Raw genomic sequence first — 26,297 nt, forward strand, 5'->3', positions numbered from 1 at the left:
TGTTTTTTCCATTGAGAATCTGCAACCCATGTATAAGAGGTTAAGTGAATGTCATATTCTTAACTTTTTAAAATCATTTTAGTACTGTTAGATTTCTCTGAATTGGTCCCTAGCAACAGATAGATGATCAAATTCCAAAGTGGAGAGATGTTGATCCAAAATCAAATTAATTAAAAAACAAACGCACACACAAAATAAAGATCAATTGAAAATTGTTTCAGAATCTCACTGTCTGCATTAAGCTAAATATTCACTTATAGGTGAATTACCCCTTTAAACCACTACAGCATTTTAGTGGCAAGTACTTTAGCAAAAGCACAGTATGTCACTCTAATCAAAACAGGCACGCACAAACTGGAAATCCTTTCATCGATATTACAGATGGGTCTAGCTTGCGCATTAATCTCAAGGGAAGTGTCTCTTGGATTTTGCCACTGGGAATAGGCCAGATGTCAAGAGATTTCTGCTTTGGGCCAGCTGTTTAGATTTGCATTAAAAATAAAATCCCATTTTTACTTTCTTTAATGAAATCTACCTCCAATATACTTTAATTAAAAAATGTGTACCGTTTTTATAATAAACCTGACTGTATGCAGTGAAATTCCCTCTTCGTTTTACTTGCTCTGCATGGAAACAATCATCCTTTCAAACGGCAAGGGGGAGCACCCACCTTACTTCCCAGAACTTGAGCAGCTTTGTTTATTACCTGCAGAGCAGTCGGCAACTGTGTAGAGATTTGTATTCACAGACCCAGTGCAGTCTGCATATTCTGATTATTAATCAGTCTTGCTGTATCGGCTTCTATGACAGATATTATTTGACTTGTGCGTTTTGATAATTTATGACACACTGAGCATGTGAGTAGTCTTGGTCTTGCAAAGATGTTTACCAAAATTACAATATATATTATATTACAGCCCCCTGCGGCCAACTTTGAAAAAATAAATGATTTGTTTAATTAGCAGGTGTGACCTTTGTTAAAACTTCTGAAGCACATTAGTAGCTAGCAGGCGATACTTGTTTCTTGTATCTGCTAGAATAGATACTTGAAATAAGGTGTTTGCTTCTTTGGGTATTTGCACCATCTCATGCAATGGCGTTCTTGTTGGAGGCATGGCGGGAACCTTGCCTCGGGTGGTAGTGCTGCACAGGTTACCAGGGACAGCAAAAAGATGTTACTGGTAACTTTAAGCGCCAAATTCCTTTTTGAACCCAAAATTCAGCACTTTAGTGCAGAGAGCACAATTGCACTCACCCCTGTAGGAGCTCATCAAGATAATTGTGAGGAATGGGGGGGGGGGCACCAGGAAGGCTGCCCCGGGCAGCATGGGATCAAAACTGCCACATCTCATGTATTTCAAGACCAGCATAGCTAAAGGAAAAGTGTTTTCAAGTAATGAATAAATAATGTAGCATTGCCCTGCACTGGTAAAACTGGTGGGATTGCTTCAGAAACACAACTATACTTTATATAAACAAGCAGCTGTGTGGCCATCGGAGCCGCCTTTGAAGCACAGGACACATAGTAGATAACAGATAAGCTATACAGAATCCCATTGTAAACTACAGTGTTTATCTGTTATCTGTCATGTATGCTGTGCCATTTTTCCAGCTTAAATGGCTGCCCCCACAGCTACACAGCAGTATAGTTTCTGAAGCAATCACCCCAGTTTTACTAGTGCAGGGCAACGTTGCATTATATTTTCATTACTTTAAAACACTTTTTTTTTTACATTTTTGGTGTTACTGTTCCTTTAAGTATGTTGCTGACTCACTAAGGCTAATGTCACACATGGTGTTTTCTCTGTCACATGTAACATTAGCCTAAAACTGTTACAATTGCATATGCTAATTGATTGCATATTTAGCCCCTAATGAGCATGCTCCCTGAGGTTTACAAGTCAACAGTTACATTTCTCAGCATTAGAGGAATGCCGGCACCTAATATATCAACTAATGTAGCGCATTAGAGCATGTGCACCTGTTTAAAGGGGTTCTTCAACTTTTAAACACTTCTTTCAGTTCAGATGTTTTCAGATTGTTCAGCAAAACAAATACTTTTTTTCAATTGCTTTCCATTTTTTACAATTTTAAGTTTTTCAGTCTGGTAGCTGTGATTCAGGAGCATCTGGACTGTTACAATTTGCTACATCTAGCTGATACAATTTGTGGATACATTTCTCACCAGTATCTGTGGAGTATTAATAACTATTGTATCAATTATAATAGCTGCCTTTAATGAAATTTAGGGATTCTGCTCAGCAGGGACAAATGTAACAAATGTATCAACTAAATGTATCAATTTAGAACAGTTAAAGCATCTGCGACCCTTTCCCCTCCCAGAGCTGCTTTAATAGGTTAAAAATAAAACTTTACACTTCAATATTAGAAAAAGGGTCACAAATAGAAAGTAATTGGAAAAAGTATTTATTTCTGGTGAACAATCTGAAGCCAACTGAACTGGAAAAAGTGTTTGAAGGTGAACAACCCCATTAAAACAGCTTCTGGGAAACACCAGGCGGAGAAGACAAATAAAGCCAAAAAATTTTTAGAGAAAAAATATAGATACAAAAAGTCAAGTCAGGTGTACAATCTGAAAACAATTAACCCGAATAAGTTTTTGAAAGTAAATAACTGTAAATGCTTTTGCTGTTAAAAACATTACCTGCTTAGCAATGTCTATTATTATCTGTAGGGCTTTCCCAAACTTTGGACTTTTTAGCGTTTACCACAGAAAAACTCACCCACTTTCAATTTAGTCCTATGGGATTTTCAAGTTTCTTTATCAATAGGTGAAAGTCACGAGTTCACCATTTGATTCAAGGGAATGTGATTCATTTTCATAGGAATGAATACAAAGTAGGTTAGTTTTTCTTTTGTAACCTCTAATCCCACATTTTGATAGATCTGCCCCTATGTGTTACCTCCCTAAATTTCCCTAACTAGGTAGGTGAGCAGACTATATACCTAAAAGTGTGACCTGGAAGATATTTTAAGCGCTCTTCATAGATTAAAGTCTACTTAACCAGCCATCTGCAGTCATTAGCAAAATGAGCTCCTTTCATGCGAGGCATTCAAATTATTGGGACCAACATATAGCCGAGCTTAACTACAACTACTTAACTGCTTACAGTTTACTTAGGACTACATAGATTTTTTTAATACAATTCCTCATTTTACAGATGATAGCATTTCCACACTACATGTTTCCAGCGACTGCTCTTTTTCAAAAACTTGAAAAAGAGCAGTCGCTCGAAACATGTAGTGTGGAAATAAATGCACCTTGAATTTGCAGAATTATACTGCGTTTGACCTTTTCTGACAACTCTTGCGATTGAATTACATGCTTCACTGGACGAAAGCAGTGAGAATTGCTCTAAAGATTGTGAGTGAATCCAGTCCGTCTTCTGTTGAATGACTGCCTAAATTATTACTGTATATAGATCTTGATGTTTATTTCTCTCATTTTCTCAGAGGAGCTGCCTAATAACTTTTTTTTATTGCTAGCCAACACTGATGGGGTTATTTACTAAGGTTCGAGTGTTGTTTTCCACAAAAATTCAAGTCTTGAGATTATTTTTTGGTCAAAACTCAAATTTTCAGGTTTAAAAAAAATATATATTTTTGAAAAAAAACCACATTTTTTGAGATGTACTATACCCCAACCCTGTAAATAGCTTGAATCTGAAAAATACATCTAAAGGCAGAGACACGGGCTGCTATTTCGGTAGATAAGCAACCCAACGACAAATCACTTCTTCGGGCGACTAATCTCCATGAACTGCCATCTCGCTGGATTGCTTTGGCTTTCCAAAGTCGCCTGAAGTTTCCTCATGAGGCAACTTTGGGAGACTTCAGAAAATGAAGCGTTCCAAGTGCCATCCCGCTGGCAATTTACATTCTAGCTGGCGGGAAGGCAGTTTGGGGAGATTAGTCGACCGAAGAACAATCGATTTGTCGCTGGGTGTCTAATCTCCCGAAATAGCAGCGTGTCTCTGCCCTAATACCTGTCAACGTCATGTAGAAGTCAATGGCAGAGGTCACTTGAACCATTTGAGGATGTTAATAGCCTTCATGATGTTTTGAGGTTTTTTTGGAGGGTTTTACCTGAAAAAGTTATTTTGCTGAAAACTCAATCAATTCAAGTTTTTGGGTTTCGCAACTCGACTCTCTGAATCTAATTTTTTCCATTCGAATTTTCTCTTAAATAAGAAACCATTTAAGGTATAAAAACTATAACATTAGACCTTTGAAATTCCAACATTTAGGGGGTTATTTAGCAAATTGTTGAAATATAATATAATAAACAAGCTGGGACAGAAACAAATAATTCCGATCTCTAACAGAGAGAGCCACCAGTCTCCAGAAAGCCAAAATATAAAAAATAAATTTATATAGTGACTTTATTTTGTATTTGACTGACCACTATGTCAAACAGCTCCTGTAAATTCTTGTAAAGCAGGTTATAAGGCAACTGAACATAAAATGGGATAAAAAGGAAAGGCTAGGACCAGTCAAGACAAAGGCAGCTTAACCAAAACTGAAATGAGATGCAGAGTAAAACTTTGAAAAGAAATTAAAAGAAAAAACAATGCAGATGGAATATTAACGTTATGCATTAACCCAAAACACTTCCCTTAAATCCATGCTACATTACCAGGATTACCGCACAATCTTTTTTACCTTCTAGACACCACCTAATGTCCTATTCAGTAACGCAAAGAATATTAAGCTTGGTATTCCCCAAGCCTCCTGAGCACAGCAAAACATCTGATACAAATCTGACTCTCTTCCTTTCTATGCAATTAACATCCAGAATTCATATGGGATAAGAATGTTTAATGTTCAGAAAACTAATATGAAATGCACGTTATGGCAGACAATATGAGAGTGGAGCGAGTAAGCTACACATACGTTTTGTTATGCACTACTAGGGTTAGTACGTTCTCCAGATGTTCAGTCAGCATTTATACTGCTCCTTTTTTTGCATTTAAACAGGCTCTCTGTGGGTGTGGGCAACACCAATATTATGCTATACTTTCAGCATTTCATATTAGAGGAAAAAACAAATTCCATATCTGAATAGTTATGCATTTTTTTCCATTCACTGGTTTCCTTCAATTTGAGTAATCAGGAAAAGATGACAAACTTTTTGTACGTGATTAACACTTTGGATACCTAAGCTATACAATACTATGTCTAAAGACACACAGAAATTTGAGTACTTTCATTACCAAAGTACACTGTACACAGTGTATCTTTATTTAGTTCACAACAACAAAGGTGATAATCCCCATTATTTTTTAATGATATTCTCTCAGTATGATACCAGGGAACACAAAAGTCTTTTCTTAGATGAAGGAAAAAGTATGCCTGTGTCTTGCTCATTACACAAAGCAGATACAGCGTTTATGATTAAACATGTAGAAATACAATCAACTCTACTGTGCGAAATATGTTTTGTTACAAAAATAACAAAGGTGGGACCATAGATCTAAGCAGAAAATGTATTCATAATTTAGGACTAGTTGGCTTGGCATGAGACCTCAGTACTGTACTACTGTTTATATATGTGTTGCATTAAATTGATTTTGCTTGCACAATTGTTTTATTTGACATAGGGACATATATATGAAAAATCCCTTTTATAACTAAAAAGCACTGGAAAGCTGTAATGTGACATCTACTAACTCCAAACATACAGGCTGGATAGTTTCACTACTGTTAGCTTCACTGGGGCAGAGATAAAAAAAATGAAGAACAAATATCTGTAAAGTAGTTATTTACCCCAGGGAGGTTTCATTTAAAGCAGAGCACCTTTATGTTGTTGATGGACTCACACTAGCACTATAAAGTGCGGTGTAGAATGAATGGTGAAAATGCATATGAAATAGTCCTAATCTTCAATCCATGGACACTTCAGCCTAACGAGTATTTGTGCTGAGGGGTGGATATCAAACACTGGATCATGCTCACATCTAATGACTCGCATACTACAACTCTAGTGTTGCCTTCTGGGTTTATCAAAAACAAAATCCACAGAAAGTTTTTCTAAACTTTGCATTGCTGCCTCGACCTCATGCCAAATCTGAAATGTTGTAAGTCCACAATACAAGCTGCTCACTCTATCAGAGATCCAACTCTTCATCTGTGACTTTATAAACCACTCTATAAGAATTGCATATTGTTGGTCCCTCGTTGGTAATGGACGCTTAGCCTAATATATCTGCCTACGAATCACCAGACAGTGCCTTAAAGGGGTGTTCACCATCCATCACTTTTTCAGTTGATTTGTTTTCACATTGTTCTCCAGAAAGAAAAAAAATTCTATTACTTTCCATTTTTTTACTGTTTCAGGTGCAGATTCTGTAACAATTTTGCAACATTTAGTCGATACATTTCTCAGCAGCATCTCTGGAGTATTACCAACTATTCTATCAATTCTAACAGCTGCTTGTAGTAAAACTCAGGGATTCTGCTCAGCAGGGCCAAAAGGTAACAATGTACTAAATATATCAATTTAGAACAGTTTAGAGCAGCGATCTCCAACCAGTAGCTCGTGAGAAACATGTTGCTCACCAACCCCTTGGATATTGCTCCCAGTGGCCTCAAAGCAGTTGCTTATTTTTGAATTCCAGGCTTGGAAGCAAGTTTTGGCTGCATAAAAACCAGGTGCACTGCTAAACAGAGCCTCAATGTAGGTTGACAATGCACATAGGGGCTACTAAATGGCCAATCACAGCACTTATTTGGCACCTTAGGAACATTTTCATGCTAGTCTTGCTCCCCAACTCCTTTTACTTCTGAATGTTGCTCACGGGTTCACAAGGTTGGGGATCCCTGGTTTAGAGAGTCGGCGATCCCCTCTCCCAGAGCAGCTTTAGAAAGGTGAAAAATTAGACTTACACTTAAATAGAAAGTGGTTGGAAAAGATCTATTTCTGGTGAACTATCTGAAACCAACTGAATCGAAAAAAAAGGTTTTGAAGGTGAACAACCCCTTTAAATTAGCATGAAAAGTGCATGCGATTTAGGGCAGTGACACACGGGAAGATTCGGGAGACTTAAGCTGTAATAACACCCAGGTCAAACCTGACTTTAGATAGGGATTCAAAGTTTCAGCCAGTTCTCCCAAAGTATTTACTATGCACTTTATATTAGCAAACAATGGCCAAACAGATGTGAAAGGAATTAATTCTCCTTTAAAGGGGCAGTATACCACCTTATTTAACATGAGTTGATTGAATAAGGCTTGTGCTGAACATACTTTTTGTAAATTGTTTTATCTGTAAAATATTTATGTTTTTTGTAATTTCTTGAACTAAACAGGGCAAGCACATAGACTGAAGCTACTTCATGCTTGGTCCTTGTGAGGTAGATAATTAGGTTACCTAATTACCAACTTCCTCACTTCTACCTTTATTTTGTTACTGGGAATCCAGGGGATTATAAATATCTTAATGTGTCCTGAGATACTAATCAGACAGAGGAATGCTTTAAAGGGGAAGTAAAGTCTAAAATAGAATATGGCTAGGAATGCTGTATTTTGTATACTAAAAATAAACAAACTTACTGCACCACATGCCTAATCAAACAAATGATTTATGCTTTCAAAGTTGGCCACAGGGGGTCACCATCTTGTAGAACATCATTGCAAGATCAAGACTGTGCACATGCTCAGTGTGGTCTGGGCTGCTTAGGGATTGTCATAAACTATCAAAACAGCACAAGTCAAATAATATCTGCCAGAAGCAAATATAGCAAGACTGATTAATAATCAGAATAGGCAGACTGCACTGGGTCCTGTGTTGTCATGTAATCTTATGTGGATTTTATAGTTTTTGTATTGTTTCATACAAACTTTTCTGCAACTCTGCAGAACCACTTGGGATGCAGCTGCACTTGCCTATGGATAAACACTGCATTAGGCAGAATTTCCTTTCTGACAATAACAGACTGATAAAACAGGAAACACTGACAAGGACATGAATATTGTACATTTGATTGTGTAAAGTGCCTTGACCAAAGTACATGACTGAATAATAAGTTCTACACCAACATTTTGCTCTTTATTCTTTTTATTTCAAAAGACAAAACGATTTTTTTTTTTAAAGGAACAGTACACCAAAAATTGTTAAAATAATTATATCATATAATGTACTGTTGCCCTGAACTGGTAAAAATTGTGTGTTTGCTTCAGAAAGATTACTACACAGGTATGGGGTCCGTTATGTGGAAACCCATTATCCAGAAGGGTCCATAACTACGGAAAGGCTGTCTCCCACAGACTCCATTATATCAAAAAATTGCAAATTCTTAAAAATCATTTTCTCTTTAATAATAAAACAGCCTTAATGGCTGCAGCAATGGCTACACCACTGCTTATTTATATACTCTGTATTGGTCTTTATAAAGCAAACACACAATTTTACCAGTGAACGGCAACAGTACAGCATATTATAAATATTTTTAAAGGCTTTCATTTTTTGGTGTTACTGTTACATAGGTTTAGCCCAGATGCAGGGCCACATTTTCTATACAGGTCTAGTTCAACATCTTTAGGACAGGCAATCCTGGGGTGCCTATAAAGAAAAAATGAAATGCTTAAAATAAACCCCCCAGCTAAGCTAGAGTAATGGGGGAGGGGGCCCTTTTCTTTCATGATCACACACCGATCAGCAAGGGAGCAATTGGACTGATGAAAAGTTCAGGTGATTAAAAGTCAAATGATTTGTTTTGGTCAGACACTTTGAATTGGTTGAATTCTGGTAAAAAAGAGAGAAGCATGTGTGACACTGATCTAACCAGGCAAAAATCGGGAGGAATCTAGAGGAAAATGTATCTGAGGGGTGTAGGAGGTGAAGACAACAGCAGACGTGTTTCCACATAATGCTGGCCATAGATGTAAAGATTTTTAAAAGATCTTTTTGTTATCGTGAGACCACGATTATCTCAAAACGATCGTTTAAATGTACGATTTGTCCATCAACTAAAAAGACCATTTCAGGCGATATTGCCAGGAAAACTGAGGGTAGCTGCCTGCTTGGCCCTGCAAACATAGATAGATTGCACTTACAAAAATCGTAAGATGTACGATCATTCGATTCCCACTAACTTCACGATAATTTGACGGATTGGCCGGATTTCGCTAAAATCTGTCCTTCACCAAAGAAACATCTTTGCGTCTATGGGGACCTTAAATGTTGCTGTCTTGGCCTCTGGACTGATCCCAGTCTGAAGTAAGCTCATTTCTGAAGGAATGTTTTGAAAATACTATAGCATTCTATTGTGGTTTTTTTTGGTGTTTTCAAGTCAGGAATCATCGAAAACCAAACATATTGTATTACCATTGTCTCATAAGGGAGACATGTGGCTATCCAAATCAGTTGTATTTTTTCAAATGTGATTAAAATAGATTTCTCTTTATAATTAAAGTGGTTGATGACCTTTGAGATAACTTTTAGTATGATGTAGAGAGTGATATTGATTACAATTGGTTTTCATTTTTTATTATTGAAGTTTTTGAGTTATTTAGCTTTTTTATTCAGCAGCTGTTCAATTTGCATTTTAAGCAATCAGGTAACTAGGGTCCAGAATACCCTAGCAACCATGCATTGATTTGAATAAGAGACTGGAATTTGCATAGGAGAGGTTCTGAATAGAAGGATCAGTAATAAAAAGTAACAATAATAATACATTTGTAGCTTTACAGAGCATTTGTTTTTTTACAAGGGAGTTAGCGACGCCCATTTGAAAGCTGCAAAGAGTCAGAAGAAAAAGGCAAATAACTATAAAAAATTAAATAATGAAAGCTGATTGAAATGTTGCTTAGAATTGGTCGATCTATAACATAATAAAAGTTATCATAAAGGTGAACCACCCCTTTAAATAGTTTTTTTTTTACTTATATCTTGTTACAGTAAAGCTACACACACCAATGCTGGCCATAGATGGGCAGATTGCATCCTTATGTCTAACAGACGAGCAGGTCCAACCTGGCAGAGCTGTGCCCGACACACTGAACTGCAACCTGACCCACGCCCCCAACCCACTATGCTCCTCTACCCAGACCTGCTACGCAACCCGACCTGCCAATAGCTTACTCCACCCCCCCCACACACAAAAAAACAGAAGTGACATCACATTGATGTATATTCACTAGGCAGGGCAAGGATTTTTACCAAACACTCAGGGGAGGGCAGAAGGGTTGCAGAATTCTGCAACGTAGCCAGGTAGCCAGAAGTATTACATGCAGAACACCCACACAATCAAGCAATCACACATTTCTGCCCAAAACCCAACCACCTTGCAGGTATTCCACAGGTACCCGAACCGATGCAGAGCTCTTACAGATGAGAGTTTTTAGCTGGGCTCCCCTGCGTTCCGGTTTCATGCGATCAGCCGCAGGGGAGCACAGGAGTAGACGCACTGAATTATTTTCAATGGGGCTGTACTCACACAGACACATCTAAGTGCCAAACGCAGGGTGGGACGCAGCATGTTGCATTTTCCCTGCGTTCGGCGCTTACATGCGTCTGTGTGAGTACAGCCCCATTTAAATGAATTCAGCGCATCTACTCCTGTGCTCCCCTGCGGCTCAACGCATGAAACCGGAACGAAGGGGGATCGCAGCTAAAAACACTCGTCTGTAAGAGCCCAAATACAGGCTGAAAATCCGCCCATGAGCGGCATTGGCCTCCGCTTTTGCCTGCACCTGGAACCATTGTGTTGGCTCGAGTGCAGGCATACTGCTGATTTTGGTGCGAGAATGTGTTTCTTCACAGAAATCAGCAAAGTGTGCCTGTACCTGAGCTGTCACAGTGGTTCTAGGTGCAGGCATGAGAAGAGACTAAGTCAAGGGTGCCCAAAAGCTAGATCGGGATCTACCAGTAGACCTTTAGCTGGTGAGCAGTAGACCTCAAGACAAGCTTGTCTAAATCTCCCTCCTCTTTCATGCTTGTCATTCAGTTTTTTTATGTTAGGGCTACATAAGAAATACATGTTTTAATATAACAATATACAATTTCTGATACATTAACATTGAACTAATATTTTCCATGGAACAGAATGCTAAATGCTTTTATGGATTTACATCATACTGGGACAACTTCACTAAAGTATGGGCACTCCTGGGCTGCTGCATAGGGACTGATTTTCCGTGTGCGTATTTCAGCAGGCCAATTTCAGTCTCTGTCTGGCATTAACCTTAGGGGGTATTTTTTTGAAATTTGAGAACTTTGATTTTGCCACCAGTTGAGAAAATAACAAAAAAAAATGCAAATGCATTTGAGTTCAAGTGTTTAAAATGAAAATTGACTGTACTTGACTTGAAGTTAAAAAACTCTGCCATCTAAAACCTGTGAGATGCTGTAGAAGTCAGTGGGAAGCATATCTTCAGCATTCAAGCAAGCTTATGTTTGAGTTTTATTAAAACAGTCAAGCTTTTACACTCTGAAAACTGATGAAATAATAAGATTCCTGCTTGAGACTTAATTTTTTTCTGCAACGTTGCACAGATCACGATTGACCCATTAGTTTTGTCTTCAGCTATAAATGTATATTTTTCCTGGTTGTGAAAATGAATAAATCTGCCCCAATATGTTCTGGCTGTAAAAGCAAAATGAAGTGTGAAATTCTGCTGAAACTATTCCATAAGAAATCATGGGAAAAAGGGGGTCTGCACATTGGTTCCAAAAAATGGTATTTTGCCAAGGCATGAAGCATTGTCATATTATCTGAGAGCCCAATTTAGTATTCCTATTTTGTGGAAAAAACAAACGGTGTATGTCCATGGTGTTCAAACTGAAGAAGGAACAGTGAATGTTATTGGACTCTTTAAAATAGTTTTTTTTTGGAAAAATACACAAGTCTGACATTAATTTCTGGATCTCTGCACTTGTTTACCTTTGGAACATATGTTTTAAATGCTGAATTGTCATATCAGATATAATTTCCTAATGAACTTGTATGTAACAAACAGGAATATTAAAGAAAAAACTGCTTTAAGAACCAATAAAAGTGATGTAGAGAAGAACACTATTCTCAATGTACCTCTCTTTGAACACAAAAGCAGAAGTGTTAAAATTCTATTTTTACTAATGATTCATAATAAAGGATCAACTCTATTTGTATCTGTATGGGTGTAACCAGTATGCTAGCTATATGTATTTACTCATCTATTTTTTGTTTTTGCCAAACCAGTTCCCTAATGCTGTAGTGAGTAGTCTGTAAAGCAATGATTAACTACTCATTTCAGCAGGTGGAAATGATGAGAGTGTTAACGACAATTAACAAAAGTATAGCATGTTATTGATTTGGGGAAAAAAATGCAGAAGATCTCTTTACAGCTATTATATGACCCATGCAGCAGCTACAGATCTGCTTGCGAATCAGAGGGCTCAGCTGTCTTAATGTTTGGTTAATGGGATTTTTTCAAGGCAGGCTGACTGACAGATAGGTTTCTCTGTAGTATTTAAGCATTCAATTCATCCTGAAAGATTTCACTTACTGGACTTTTAGAACTGTGCAGAAGGGATGAAGGCAAAAACTATCTGCCCAATTTTATGTACGCTGTTCAAAAGCAAATGACTTTAATCTTTCATTGATATGCTTTCCAACACAGTCACAAAATAATGATTTCAGTTTATCAAATCAAAAGGCTTCCATTGCTGACTCAAACCTTTCTTCACCTCAAATCAATTAATCACAAATGTAACTTTATTATCACTGTCTCTTGGCGAGATAATACACCAGCACAGGGTTGCCAAACCAGAAGTGCTCACTTCACCCTCAAAGGTTATTTCACACCATGAGATCTGTCAGCATTTTGAAGCCACAGTAACGACAATTATAGATAGATCTGGCCATAGACGCAAAGATTTAATCGTACGAATTTCCATTTTGTACGATGTTCAGGGCCGTGTGCGGAGAGTCCCGACATTTTTCGTGAGATGGTGATCGGTCGTTCAGTTGATTGGACAGGTTAGAACATTTCTGTCGGCTGCCGATAATATCTCTGCATGTATTGCCGATCTGACGATATTAGTGGGAGACTGTCACTAGCTTTTGTCGGACATAACTTGCGTGCGATTGCTGTCATTGGCTGATCTGTTCTTTTACTACTTTATTTGATTTGAATGGTTAGTGGCAGGTCGGAAGATGGCACCGAACGATTGTTCGTCCGATATGAAGGTAAATCTACATGTTTATGGCCAGCTTTATTGTGGACACCTAAAATCTCCACTCGAAAACATTAGTTTGTAGCAATCATGCTGCTGTCCCATATTTACAGTGATTCCAAATGCCCATAGAGGAAAGCGGAGAATCCCAATGTGGCATTTAGTCTTCACTGTATTTGAGCAACAGCCGGGGGCCATAGGTGGGACACCCACAATGTCACACATTACCAGCGAGTGGGATGTCACGGGGGCAGCTTTCTCAGCAGCACCGACCCCTGAGCAGCACACAAAGACAGCACCAGAAAGAAACTCACCCCCCCCCCAGCTAGGGAGGAGGAAGGAGAGACAAATTGCAAATCCAAACCACAATGGGCAGAAAGCTTCCTGTCTTATTGCTGTAGAAAAAATAAGTCAACAGGGCATTCAGGCAAGAATAAGCACCTTGCAACCCTCCAGCTGTAGTCGAACTACAACAAACATCAGCTGCCAGAGAGGAATGCTGAAAAGGGCAGCAGATGTAGCGGCATGCGGGAAGTTAAACAGAAGCTGGATGGGTGCAGGAGCCAATTTGTGTTTATTTATTTATATAGTGCCATACATGTACATATAGTACATAACACACAAAGGGAAGAGCTGAATGAGGAGCAGATACAAGTGAGGCGCAAGTGAGGCGCAAATGTGCGCTGCAGCCGGGACACATGATCCAACAGGATGTGAGAAGCAGAGAGGAGTTTGGGGCTGCCAGCGCCCGACTGTCCCCTAGAGCAGATGCACAAACACATGACACTAAACATGACACAACACATAATTGCGCTTTCTGCTCCCAACGGGAACTCTACTTACTCAGCGGAGGCTCGGGACAATGACGCCGGGGAAACAACCTTCCTGCACGGGCTTTTCTCGGGTCTGAACAACAAACTTTCCGAGCCCGTGTGAGAAACAACTCCCTCCCGCAAGTCCACTTCGCCAGAAGGTTCCCGCTCAGTACAAAGGATCCCAAAACAAGGCATAAAGCAGAAACAAAAGCGCTGCGACAACTGTCACCTCAGGTTTCCGCGGAGCAGCTACAAAGAGGAACACAAGAGACCGCCGGCGCAGACACTGCCTCTCGCACCCGCCTTGCTTCTAGTCTTGTCTTCGCCTCCAGTCCATAGCTGTCAATCAGCGCGTACCACGTGACCCGCAGCCCTCTTCAAACGCGCGTTCCTGACAACTGCTTTGTCGACGACGTCACGAAGGCACGCCCCCGCCCTTAGCCAAGCTCTGTCTAGTTCTTGCTCAGTAAAAGTAAATGGTCCGCAGTGGTCTCGGATACCGGTATCTAAGACCAAACGTTATTGTACCTCAGGGTCCATACAATACAATAGTACTCAAGGGGCATTCGTTCAGGCCTACTATCTTATTTGAATTTACAGGAACACACCAATGTTTTGTTTTTTTTTAATACTTTTACTGCTGGAACAAATGTTTCTAATCTTTGTTATCATTTCATTATATAGTGCAAGCAAGTTACACAGTGGCACACGTGAACATTCGGAGGAGATAAATCGACCAACAATCTCCCTGAAATGCCTTCCCGCCTGCAAGAATACAAACCACTTAGAATTTACAAAGTTGCCCGAAGTTTACTCGTGAGACGACTTTGGAAATGTATGCCATCCCGCCGGCGATTCGTATTCTTGCCGGCAGATAGGAATTTGGGGAGATTAGTCGCCCGAAGTAGGGGGAGATTTGTGGCTGTGCGACTAATCTCCCCCGAATCTTCACGTGTGCCACCACCCTAAAGCTGCCCATAGATGCAGTGTTGGACTGGGACACCAGGGGCCCACCCAAAAACATTTGACTAGGGGCCCACCAATTAATTTTAGACCAGGGGCCCACTCTCAGTACTATTATTATTCCTCTCCTCACTCAAATTCTATTCTCCTAGTCTCTTTTCTTTACATACTATAATCTATTATTCCATCTATTTAGCCACTTTGTTCTCATAGAAATAGGGAATTGCCATTGAATAAGCCACATGTCTAGCAGCATAAGGGCCCACGAACACCTTGGCCCACCGGGACTTTTCCAGGTATCCTGGTGGGCAAGTCCAACACTGCATAGATGCAAAGATCCAATCGTTTTAAACCTCGAACGATCAGACTTATCAGACTTCCCCATCTCCCGACCTGCCACTAACCATTCACATCAAATAAAGTAGAAAAAAACAGATCAGCCGATGTTCTGCCCCTACAGCAATCGTACAAAAGTTATGTCCGACAAAAGCTGGTGACAGTCTCCCACTGAAGATCGTCAGATCGGCAATACATGCAGAGATATTATCGGCAACCTGTCCGATCGACTGATCGGCATGGCACGACAGATGTCGGAACACTCCACACACGATCCGAAACGAGGATTCGTACAATCGGATCTTCGCGTCAATGGCCAGCTTAAGGTTAGTGGCAGATGGAGAGATTAGTCAATATAATGGGGATGAGCTCCGAGCTCTGTACTGTTGATTGCTTAGCAGCACTTATAAAGATATCAGAACCCACTTGTCCATATATTAAAAAGAATTATCGCCCAACGACAAATCTCCCCTACTTCGGATGACTAATCTCACCGAACTGCCTCCCCGCCAGCAATAATACGAATTGCCGGCAGGATCGCTTCAGATTTCCGAGGCAACTTCGGAAATCTGAAGCGATCCTGCCTGCAATTCATATTGTTGCCGGTGGGAGGGCAGTTTGGGGAGATAAGTCGCCCGCAGTAGAGGAAGTTTGTCACTGGGCGACTAATCTCCCCATCTGCCATGTGACCCGTACACTAATTTAGAACGAACGGGGTATTAAAATAATATAACAAATAAGGGTTACAAATTAAAAAAATAAGATCACAGGGCCCTACTCTTGAGAGCTTACAATTGAAAAAGGGTACATCGGAAACATAAGAAATATGAAAAAATGGTTCTCCAAAATCCTTTTCGAATAAGCTGGGTGCAGAAGTGTTTTTTTCGGAAAAAAAGTTGAGAGAATTTCCTTAACGCCCATTGATAAATATGTCCTCATAAAGTGCGGCTTGAACCCCAAAAATTCAGAAAAAATGTGATTTAGGAAACAATGAACGATATTTAGAGATAAGAGGCAAGGAACGGGGAAGACAATTTGTTGTACTAAGTAAGGTACCAAAGGCTGTACTCAATGTAAAATATACATTACAAATATTTTTGGATGATAGAATTTTTCTCAGTAGTGTCCACTGTGTTTATTATATGCATTTCAACACCAGAGCAATAACCATGCAGAATTTGATGGCAGTTAAGATACACAATAGTGTTTTTTAAGAGGCAGGGGAAGTAGTTTAATATGTTTTTAATCGCTGTTGCATCTTGATAAGAAACTTATTGGTGCAAATTGAAAATTCATATCCCTGACCTTTATATATTGAATAAAGTATCCCCTCTTGTAAATTATAAGGATATTATAAGTTACCGAGCAGTTTCATGACCGTATAAAAACACAAGGCCGAGTGTTTTTATATAGGTCATGTAATTCCGGGGTACTTCATTTATTATAATACACAAATTTCAATGAGTCGTGACAAAAATGACATCAGAACTCACCGTTTATAAGGATATAAATTACAAGATATTCATAGCTTTTGTGTATTATATTCTAATAAGATATGGTAACAGTCTACCATGCAACCTGTGTTTGTACATAATAGCATTATGTATTTGAAAGTTACGGAATCAATTTAACGGTGCTCTCTTTAAAGGCAAACAGTGACTTTTATGGGTCTGGTGATACTATTTTTTATTTTTATGGGCAGACAGACTGTTGTAAGCCTGCATATTTTTGCAGGCTGAGAGAAGCAGAACTTAGTGTGCCCATGCTCCATTAATTTGAATTCGATCAGCCAAATACTTACCTCAGCTTCAGCTCTGTGTGGCCGCACACAGGCTGACTGGATTCAAATCAAAGAATCTTCTCTCAGCCTGCAGCAAATATGCAGGCTGACAACACCTGCTAACAACAGCCTGTGTGCCCATAGCCTAAAAACGGCATATATAGTTAAACACATTAAATGCATAAAAAATTTGCAGCTCCCACCTGTGACATATCTTATCCCTGGTAAAGTCACAACCAACACCTCACACATCTGTGACATTATCAGTGGAGGTCTGTCAGCAGAAATGACAATTCAGAAATGTTATCTGGAAAAAACATATGAGCGTGGCCTATTGACACTGAATGTGACATCATTGCACATTTGCAGAAGCCCTTCTGACACAACTGAATGTTTACTATGCATGTGCAGATCAGTTAGAACGTCTTTAGCTTCTTTCTTTTTTTTTCAGGCTTGGGAAGATGCATGAGGAGTGAAAGAGTTGGCTTTTCACTCTACTGTGTATGTGCCTACCTGGACTGGAATGAAGAAAAGGACAAAGAAAACTAGCTTCAACGAAAAAAAACCCTTGGGCCAGTGAAGTTTACAGCAGCACCTTTCTCCCTTAATATATATCCCCTAACTCATAGTCAGGTCAGTCTCACAAGACAAAAAGGTTGAACTTGAGATATATATATATATATATATATATATATATATATATATATATATATATAGATAGATATATATGAGAGGGAGAGATATTTTGTGTATATAATACACAAAAGCCATGCATATCTTGTAAATTATCCTTATAATTGGTCACTAGTGATGTAATTTTTGTCACATGACTCACTAAAACTTGTGTATTATAATAAATAAAGTACCCCTTGTTGGAAAATGAGGATTTTAGAAGTAACCTCGGAGTGCTATAACCTGTATAATGGAACTCCTTGGTGACTTATAATATCCTTATATTTTACCTTATTCTACCTTATTTCTACACCCTACTGTATTTTCTAACGCTATTATAAGTCACACTGTTGATCAACGTAAAAAAAAAATGCAAACATAGCATTTAAACCAAAGTGGTGATCTCAGGTAGAAGCCCTTCCCGCCTGTAAACTTTTTAAATTGAGAGCAATTAGAAAAACTGCAAGGGAAAAAGCAAAAAGAATTCAACATTTTAAATGATTGGAGATAATACTTGTTTATAAAAAGAAACGGTCTGTATTTTTTTTGACAAGTCTAATAAAAAGTAAAAAGGCATAAATATCATAAAGGCTGCATGTTGTTCTCTTCTGTGTTCTTTTGGACCTGACACACTGCATCTCTATGCCAGAAGCTGACACAATGCAACCCTTGCCAGAACCGTCACATTGCAGCTCTCTTTGCTGGATCTCAGCTGGGGGAGACCAACACACTACAGCTCATTTTCTTTCTTTTAAAATTCTTTTTATTGAATTTTCATGAAAATACAAGGAATTAAATATATGAACAATCATATAATGGAGTAAAAGAGGCACGTGCCTAGAATGCAAAGGTGAGGGGGGTGCTGGGCACGTACCACTTTTGTCTGCTTATCCTTGTTCCAGGCCCTCGTCCACCTGTTGAAGAAAGTAACCTCACAATCAAGCGCCCCTGTGTGATGTCAAGCAGGTATGCCAGGAGGGAAAGCAAGGTGGCCATCTGGGTTGCCTATGGCACCCAGTTGGCCTGTCTATGTTTGCCAGAACTGGCCCTTTGCAGTTTTCTAGATGGAATATAAGGGAGACAAAGTGTTGGCTTTGTTGCGGTTAGCCTATGTTTTTTTTTTTTTGCAGGCTGAGAGAAGCGGGTCTACTCCAGTCCCCAGCTGCATTTCTCTACACGGAAAGTACTCCTTCTGCTTGAGTGCAGGCACATGGGGTGGAGCGGAGGTCGTCTAGAAAACGCAAAAGCAGGCATTTTTGGCCCAACCTCTGCTCTGTGTGCCTGCACTCAAGTGGAAGCTGCACTTTTCAGGGCAGATCAACGGAGATGGGAAAGGAGCAGATCCACTTCTCTCAGCCTACAAAAAAAAAACAAAGGCAGACAGCAGCACAACCAATGAGCCATGCGCCTTAAGAGCATTTTTATGTTTTGCAGCTCCACATTTTGGCATTTACACTGCTTTATTTTGCTAGGAAGAAAGGGCCTTTTAAGAAGGATAATTAAAAATGCTACGAAAAGCAAACTTCAAAGCTGCTCTCCAATTTTTTGCATCCTTCATTGTAACAGATGACCAGCAAACATACGGTATTTTAAATTTTAGGACTGATGAAGAAAAAAAGCTTTAAGGGGAAATTAAGGATGATACCAAAACCCAATAAAAAAAAAATCCCTTGAATTTGAAAAAAAATTCTATGTACGTATGTATATACATTCACCCATTATGACATCCAATCACATGATTGATTAGAGAGGTTATCTAACACGTTATGGTTTTTATGAGCTAGGTTTGAAGAGTATTGTAAATTTACAAATAGAGAGATCTCAAATAAACTACGTTGTTTGCTAAGCAAATTTATTACCATATTGGAGTTTTTTGTTAAGGTCTTCCTTGCATCCTTCCCTGTCTCAAACAACCATAAAACATGTTACATTTCAGAACTGATAAACTGAAGAAAACTTATAGGACACATTTCAGATGATTATAAAGCTGCCCGGTTCTCGCGTGCCTTAAACTGGAGTTAGAACCAAAAATTTAAAAAAACTATCATTCTATTCACAATCACAATTTAAATTTAGTCTGCTTTTCTGCATTCCAGAATCTCTTATTTTACATTGCATTTATATATTGAAACCAAGAATACCAGGACAGTGAGGTAAAAACTAAAATTTATAATAAAAAAACAAAAATTGCCCTGTAAGCTTCCTTTTGTACTGCATTCACTGCAGTGTTGTCTGAATAAACAAAACACAACTCTTTATTTTTAGCTATAAATGTATATATTACTGAAACAATTTAAGACAACAGGAGTGATTTGAGACTGTGCAGCAGTGCTTTTCTAGTGTGCTCACCCCAGGATAACTAACTAGTACCATGGTTATATTTAGAGTGTACAAAACATTGAACAGATCCAGGCTAAGCTAAGGGAGCATTTCATAAATAGGACAGCAGAATTCACAGAAACATGTAAGTACTGCAAACCTATCTCAGCGGAGCATGCACATACAAGACATTATACCAGTAACCACAGCATAACAAAGAGAAAGTACAGAGAAAGTTCTTACTTAACTCAGTCGTGTCTTGACTGAGATTTAAAATAAGCAGTTCAAGTACACAATGGCCCAAACAGTCCCATACAGGCTCAGGCTAAAGCACAAGTCTATGGCAGCTTATAACAGCAGGCCATCTGGCATTTACTACATTCAAAGTGCTTAATATCCATATATACACCATATTTGTTATCCAGAATTAAGCATTTTCCCCAGCACTCTAATGTAATAAATGAAGTATGACACAGCTTGCAGCAGATTTCTAGATATGGATAAAAAAAAAAAAAAGCATTAAAGGGGTGGTTCATCTTTAAGTTAATGTTTAGTATGTTATAGAATGGCCAATTCTAAGCACTTTTTTCAACCCGTCTTTATTATTTGTTTATTTAATTATTTGCATTCTTTTCTTTTCAGCTGTCAAATAGGGTCACCGACCCCATATAAAAATCAATGCTCTGTAAGGCTGCAATTTTATTGTTATTGCTACTTTTTATTACTCATCTTTCTGTTGAGATTCTCTCCTATTCATATTCCAGTCTCTTAATGAAATCAATGCATGGTTGCTAGTGTATTTTGGACTCTAGCAACCATATTGCTAAATTTGCAAACTCGAGAGCTGTTGAATAAAAAGCTAAATCCCTAAAAAACCACAAATAATATAAAAAAGAAAACCAATTACTCATTTTCTCAGAATATCACCCTCTCCATCATACTAAAAGCTAATTTAAAGGGGAACAATCCCTTTGAATTAACCAGTGGAAATATAAGGAAAATGGTTTTGTGTAATCTCCAGAATAGGAGAGAGAACAGATCAGTGCATCGGTGCAATGGCAATAATGATGTTCATGTAAAAAGTGCAATATTAACAATAAGAAATTGGTTGATACATTATATTGTGCAGCTGATCACTTCTTGGGCGAGTATTGGTTGATCAGTCATACCTAATCCATGTAACCCTGCACAAGGATGTCACTGGGTACCCAACTTAAACCTATCACCAACAAACACAGCTTTGTATCAAAATTCATTCCCTAACGTGTTTTTAAAATCACTTTCAGAAATAATGGTTTTAAGTTTTCCACAGCTGCCCTTGTCATAAGTGTAGCTATAAAAGAGAAGCCACTTTGGGAAAAGGAAACTAATGGCTAAAATAAAAAAAACTGTCGTTATTGACACCAGGTACTGAAAATGTGAGAAGAGTATCACTAGGATTGTGGGGTTTATTTTACACTATGTTATTGCCTCCCACTATTACACAAGCACAGCATATGAAGTGCACAGAAAACCTGGAATAATGTTGTTCCTTGTAAACAGAAAAGTAGCCAAGCAAAGCAAAAACCTGTGAACTCAGGAACTTTGTCTTCTTTTCTGTCTCAACATTTGGCTCAATAGTTGGACTTTGGGAAGTGGCTTCTTCCCCTCCAATGAGCACCAGGTAGATATGATTTGCCGAGTATTATCCTATTTGTGAAATTTAAAGGCATAACAACAAAGTTGGGGGGGGCGACAATGTCCCTTGACATGCATGTGAGCTAGGCAATCAGACACCAGGGGGCAAATTCACTATGCGCCGAACGCTAGCGTCAATTTGCTAGCGTTGGCCATTTTCGTTACTTCACAAATTCACTAACGAACGCTGGCGTAAATTCACTAGTGTTACTTCGCACCCTTACGCCTGGCGAATTTGCGCAACGGATGTAACTACGCAAGTTCACTAACGCGCGCATTGTACTGAACGCTACCTTTTACGCTAGACTTCCTTCGCCACCTCAGACCAGGCGAAGCGCAATAGAGTAGATAGGGATTGCTTCAAAAAAAGTTCACATTTTTTCTAAGTCCCAAAAAATGCTGGAGTTTTTTCTATATTATGGGTGATAGGCTGAAAAAGATCGAAAAATTTTTTGGGGCTCCCCTCCTTCCCCCCTACATTTCCTAACTCATGGCAACTTAACTATACAGTGGGCACATGTGTAGGGCAAAAAAAAATTTTTATTTGATGTTTTGAAGGTTTCCCAGGCATTTGTAGTGATTGTACGTATTCCTCCATTGAAATTTGAATTTGGCGCCGTATGCAAATTAACCATCACTAGCGTAACTTCGCTTTGCGAATCAACGCTAGCGCAACTTTGCAACCTTACGCTACCCCTGAGCGCAACTTCGGATTTTAGTGAATTTGCGGAGCCCTGGCGAAACTACACCTGGCGAAGTTACGCCTGGCGCAACTACGAATCTTAGTGAATTTGCCCACATGTTTAGTCTAACAGCAAAACCACTGATAAAACTGGTTAGATTTAGGTCAGTTTGTTTTGCTGCAAACAATTCAATTTATTTATACAGCAGCTTTATGAATACCACCCTCCAGCAGTAGTACCAAAATCAATGAAATATATTGAAGTTATATTTTATTTCTGTTGAAAGAAATAGCCGTCAATTTTGTAAACTTTTTTTTTTTTTTTTATAAAAAAAAATGGAATGTACAGTATCAAGTGCATTGTTAGATATACATCCTGTCTGCAGAAAAATTAATTTCCACTTTAGCCAGGCTGAGAGGCACATCTCTTACAAATGAATGTTCTGTGGAAACTGTGTGTTTCTGCCTCATTCAAGAAGACATGTCAAGCAAATACATCACGGTGTGTAGCATTTTATAAAATAGCAAGCTTGGCTCATACATATCCATATATGGGTATCCTTATGTCCATAAAACAAAATTAAGAGCCAATTTAAGGAAAATAGCACCTTTTTTAAAGTGGACCTGTCACCCAGACATAAAAAGCTGTATAATAAAAGTCCTTTTCAAATTAAATATGAAATCCAATTTCTTTTTTTTTTATTAAAGTGTTTATAGCTGTTGTAAACGCATTTAAAAATATCAGCTGTCAATCAAATATTGCCTGCCCCTCCTCTATGCCTTAGGTATAGAGGCGGGGCAAGCAATTACTTTCACTTTCCATTCAGCACTTACTAGATGTCACTGCTCTCCCTACATTCCCCCAGTTCTCTTAACCATTTAATTGTGTAACTAGTGCATGGGGACGGACATTGAGTTCCCCATTCTCGTGCACAAACAAGATTCTGAGAAGATGCAAAGTTCGTCTTGGCGGTATCCACAAAATGGTTCCTTCCTGCTCGCTAGAATTATAAATTCCCAGACTGATGGAAACAAGATTCAAATAATTTATACAGTGTGACTAAAGTTCATTTTGCTTGACTAATGTGATAAAATAGGATTTGGAATAATTCTTTTGGGTGATGGGTCCCCTTTAAGTAGGGAGACCAGTTTCATACACATGCTGGCTCAACTTTTGCCTTCTTTGGCTCAAGGTTAGGTTCTTCCTTGCATCTGTCCCTCTTTTGGTTTAATTTAGAATCCACTACTGAATTATTGTAGGAGTTATCTTCCACCTTATGGTTCCTGTAACTTGACTCGGTTTTAGTTTGTATCCCAGTCCAAACCGGTATCTTCTCATTCAGAAGCTCCACAAGCTGCGTCATCACCTCATCCACATAACCATGTATTCTCAAATCTGCATGTTTGTCATGCTTGGTGGGCTGAAGGTTTACAATAACTAGTTTCCCTCCCTTGCGCTTGGTGAGGAGTGGAAGGTTCCCACTGGGTCTGATCTGGAGTGAGGTCCCCAAAGTAATGGACAGGTCTGCTTTTCTGCAGGCTTCATTAGCAAGATTCAGGTCTGTGTCAGGCAGTGAGTCCTCCCAATCCAGAATGGTGTCTTTCAGTTTACCGCTACAAGCTCGCAGGCCTCGCACCTTTGGCACATCACAGTGTCTCCCTGTAGGTTTGAGCCCCATGGTTCCCACAACTTGATCCCGCACATACTGTTTGCCACATTTGCTACATTTCTCCACGAACATGTTTCCATGTAGTTCTGCCAGCTGCTCTCGGGGGAAGCCAGATCTTACGTGCAGGCCATCTACGTTTTGGCTAATGAGAAATTTAAGGACGCCGACTCTCTGCAGCTGAAGCAGCGCCATGTGAGTAGGGGAAGGACATGCGCTTTCAAAAGTGCTGTCAAACTTTGGGTCCAACCCTTTCTCCTCCAGAGTCCACACTCCATTAGGTCCCCTGAAGTCTGGGATTCCGCAGGAAGTACTGATCCCGGCTCCCGTGTGAAACACCACGTACGAAGACTCACGAATCATTTTAGCTAGTTCCTCTACCTTCCGACGCAGTTCGTCAGGGGGATCGAATTCCTCCGGGAGCCCACAACAACCCTTATCGGCATACGGAGATAGACCAGCCGCATAATTCACCGACATGTCGCAAACGGAGCCCGTATACTGTTATCATTAAATGGCCGGCGCAGACTAATGACGTCAATAGAGGCCGCCGCACGGATCTCACATCAGTATGATGCTTTTTTACAGTGTTGTGCTGGGATTCTCTGGTGCGTTACCTCAGCTTGCATTCGATTTTATTTAATGGTGAATAAATAAAAGGCAGAAAAATCTAACAAGCCAATGGATTTTCCTGGTGGATACACTTCTGACTAACTCGCCTAATAGGTGTTCAATGATTGGCTCTGTTATTGGTGCAGATGGAAAACAGAGTACAGGTTTACCTCCCCTTGCCAGGTTGGCTGGTTTCCAGCCAAATTGGGCTACTAATTTAAAGTCAAGGCGGGTTTTGAAAGTACAAACAGGCCCGGATTTGTGGAAAGGCCACCTTAGCCTGGGCCTAGGGCGGCAGGATTTTAGGGGGGTGACATGCTGCCCAACCACACCCACATTGGTTCAAAAACCCTGGGGATGCGGTGGAGATACAATAATTTTTTTAATTTCCCGTGCGCCAATCCCCATTGCTCCTGTCCCCCTGGAGGGGACAGGGGCACCCGCTATGTAAATCTGGTAGTGTTGCCAATCGGCCGGTATTTTACCGTCCTAGCCGGTAAAACCACAGTCAAGGCTGGGGCCGGTATTACAAATTTACCGGCAATGTAGCTGCCATTAAATTTGTAATACACCTAAAAAAAGCCCGTAACCTGCCCCCAACCTGCTCAAAACTAAGCTTTTTTTCCTGGGCTTCTTGGCAAACGCGTGCATTCGCTCCCTTTGACGTCAAGACCCGCCCAGCCAATAGCGCATCACAGACCTGCTCTTTTACCCCGCCCCCTCCACCTGCCGGTGAAGATTTTTTTAAAAGGTGGCAACCCTAAAATCCGGCCCTGAGTACAAAGTAGCCAAGGTACAAATTTGGTCTACTTTTTGGGCCTTTGGCTGGTTTTTACTTTGGAAACCAGCCAAAGTTTTTACTTGCCCTAATGTGCCAAGCCTGTGCCTCCCAATGCATGTTGAGTAATGTAGTTTTTGTTTAACAATTGGGAGACTGCCAAGTTAAATGTAAGACTACAATATCCAGCATGCAATGGGACTGACTTGTGTAGAAGTTGGGAGTTACCAGATTTTGGGCTCATTGAAATTGACTTTCCTCAATTTCAGACAATTATGAGACAAAAATCTGCTGCCCACCAAAATGTCTAGAGGTTGAATTGTTTTACCAATATTTATTGAAATTGTATATGTATTTCAGCCCCTATACCTCCTGGGCCCCCCTCTGTAGTTATGCCCCTGGTGAGGAGGGCAAATCTTTCCCATTATGCCTCACGGAAAAATGTGAAAATTGAAAATGGTGTATTTTCACATATATTCATTTATTTTTTTAGACTTTTTTTCACTGCCCATGTGTTATTTTGGGCTACTTTTGTAGTGTCTCTTGGCTAGTTTTGGGCTGGTTTTGTAGCTGACTTTGGCTGGTTTTGAAAATTAGACCTGGCAACCGTGCCCCCCCCCCCTTTTTCCGAAGGAAGACGAATTAAGGAAAACAACAAATGCTTATGGAAACATTCCAAAACTCCATTTGACTGCTTTTAGTATTTTTTTTTAGAATATTTTAAGGGACCTGTAAAGCCAGGAAAGTATAATGCCCTAAGCTGATTACAGTTCACAGCTATCTTTTCACTTTCAGGATAATGGCACAAGGGATGTTTTG

At 39.5% G+C, this 26,297-nt stretch overlaps 2 protein-coding genes across 2 annotated transcripts in view; both read right to left on the reverse strand.

The window, feature by feature from the left end:
- Positions 1-14,426, reverse strand: part of fam126a.L (family with sequence similarity 126 member A L homeolog) — a gene marked incomplete at its 5' end in the record, with an annotated part of 54,988 nt that extends 40,562 nt beyond the window's left edge. Inside the window, 1 exon segment of the mRNA NM_001096801.1 lies at positions 14,222-14,426.
- Positions 14,427-22,675: 8,249 nt separating this feature from the next.
- On the reverse strand, positions 22,676-24,609 carry sirt6.L (sirtuin 6 L homeolog). The gene is given in 1 exon segment (NM_001097882.1): positions 22,676-24,609. A coding segment is annotated over 1 exon segment (996 nt). The 5' UTR covers positions 24,569-24,609; the 3' UTR covers positions 22,676-23,572.
- Between the last annotated feature and the right edge of the window lie 1,688 nt (positions 24,610-26,297).

This window comes from Xenopus laevis, chromosome 6L (assembly GCF_017654675.1).
Source record: "Xenopus laevis strain J_2021 chromosome 6L, Xenopus_laevis_v10.1, whole genome shotgun sequence".
NCBI classification, from domain to species: Eukaryota; Metazoa; Chordata; class Amphibia; order Anura; family Pipidae; genus Xenopus; species Xenopus laevis.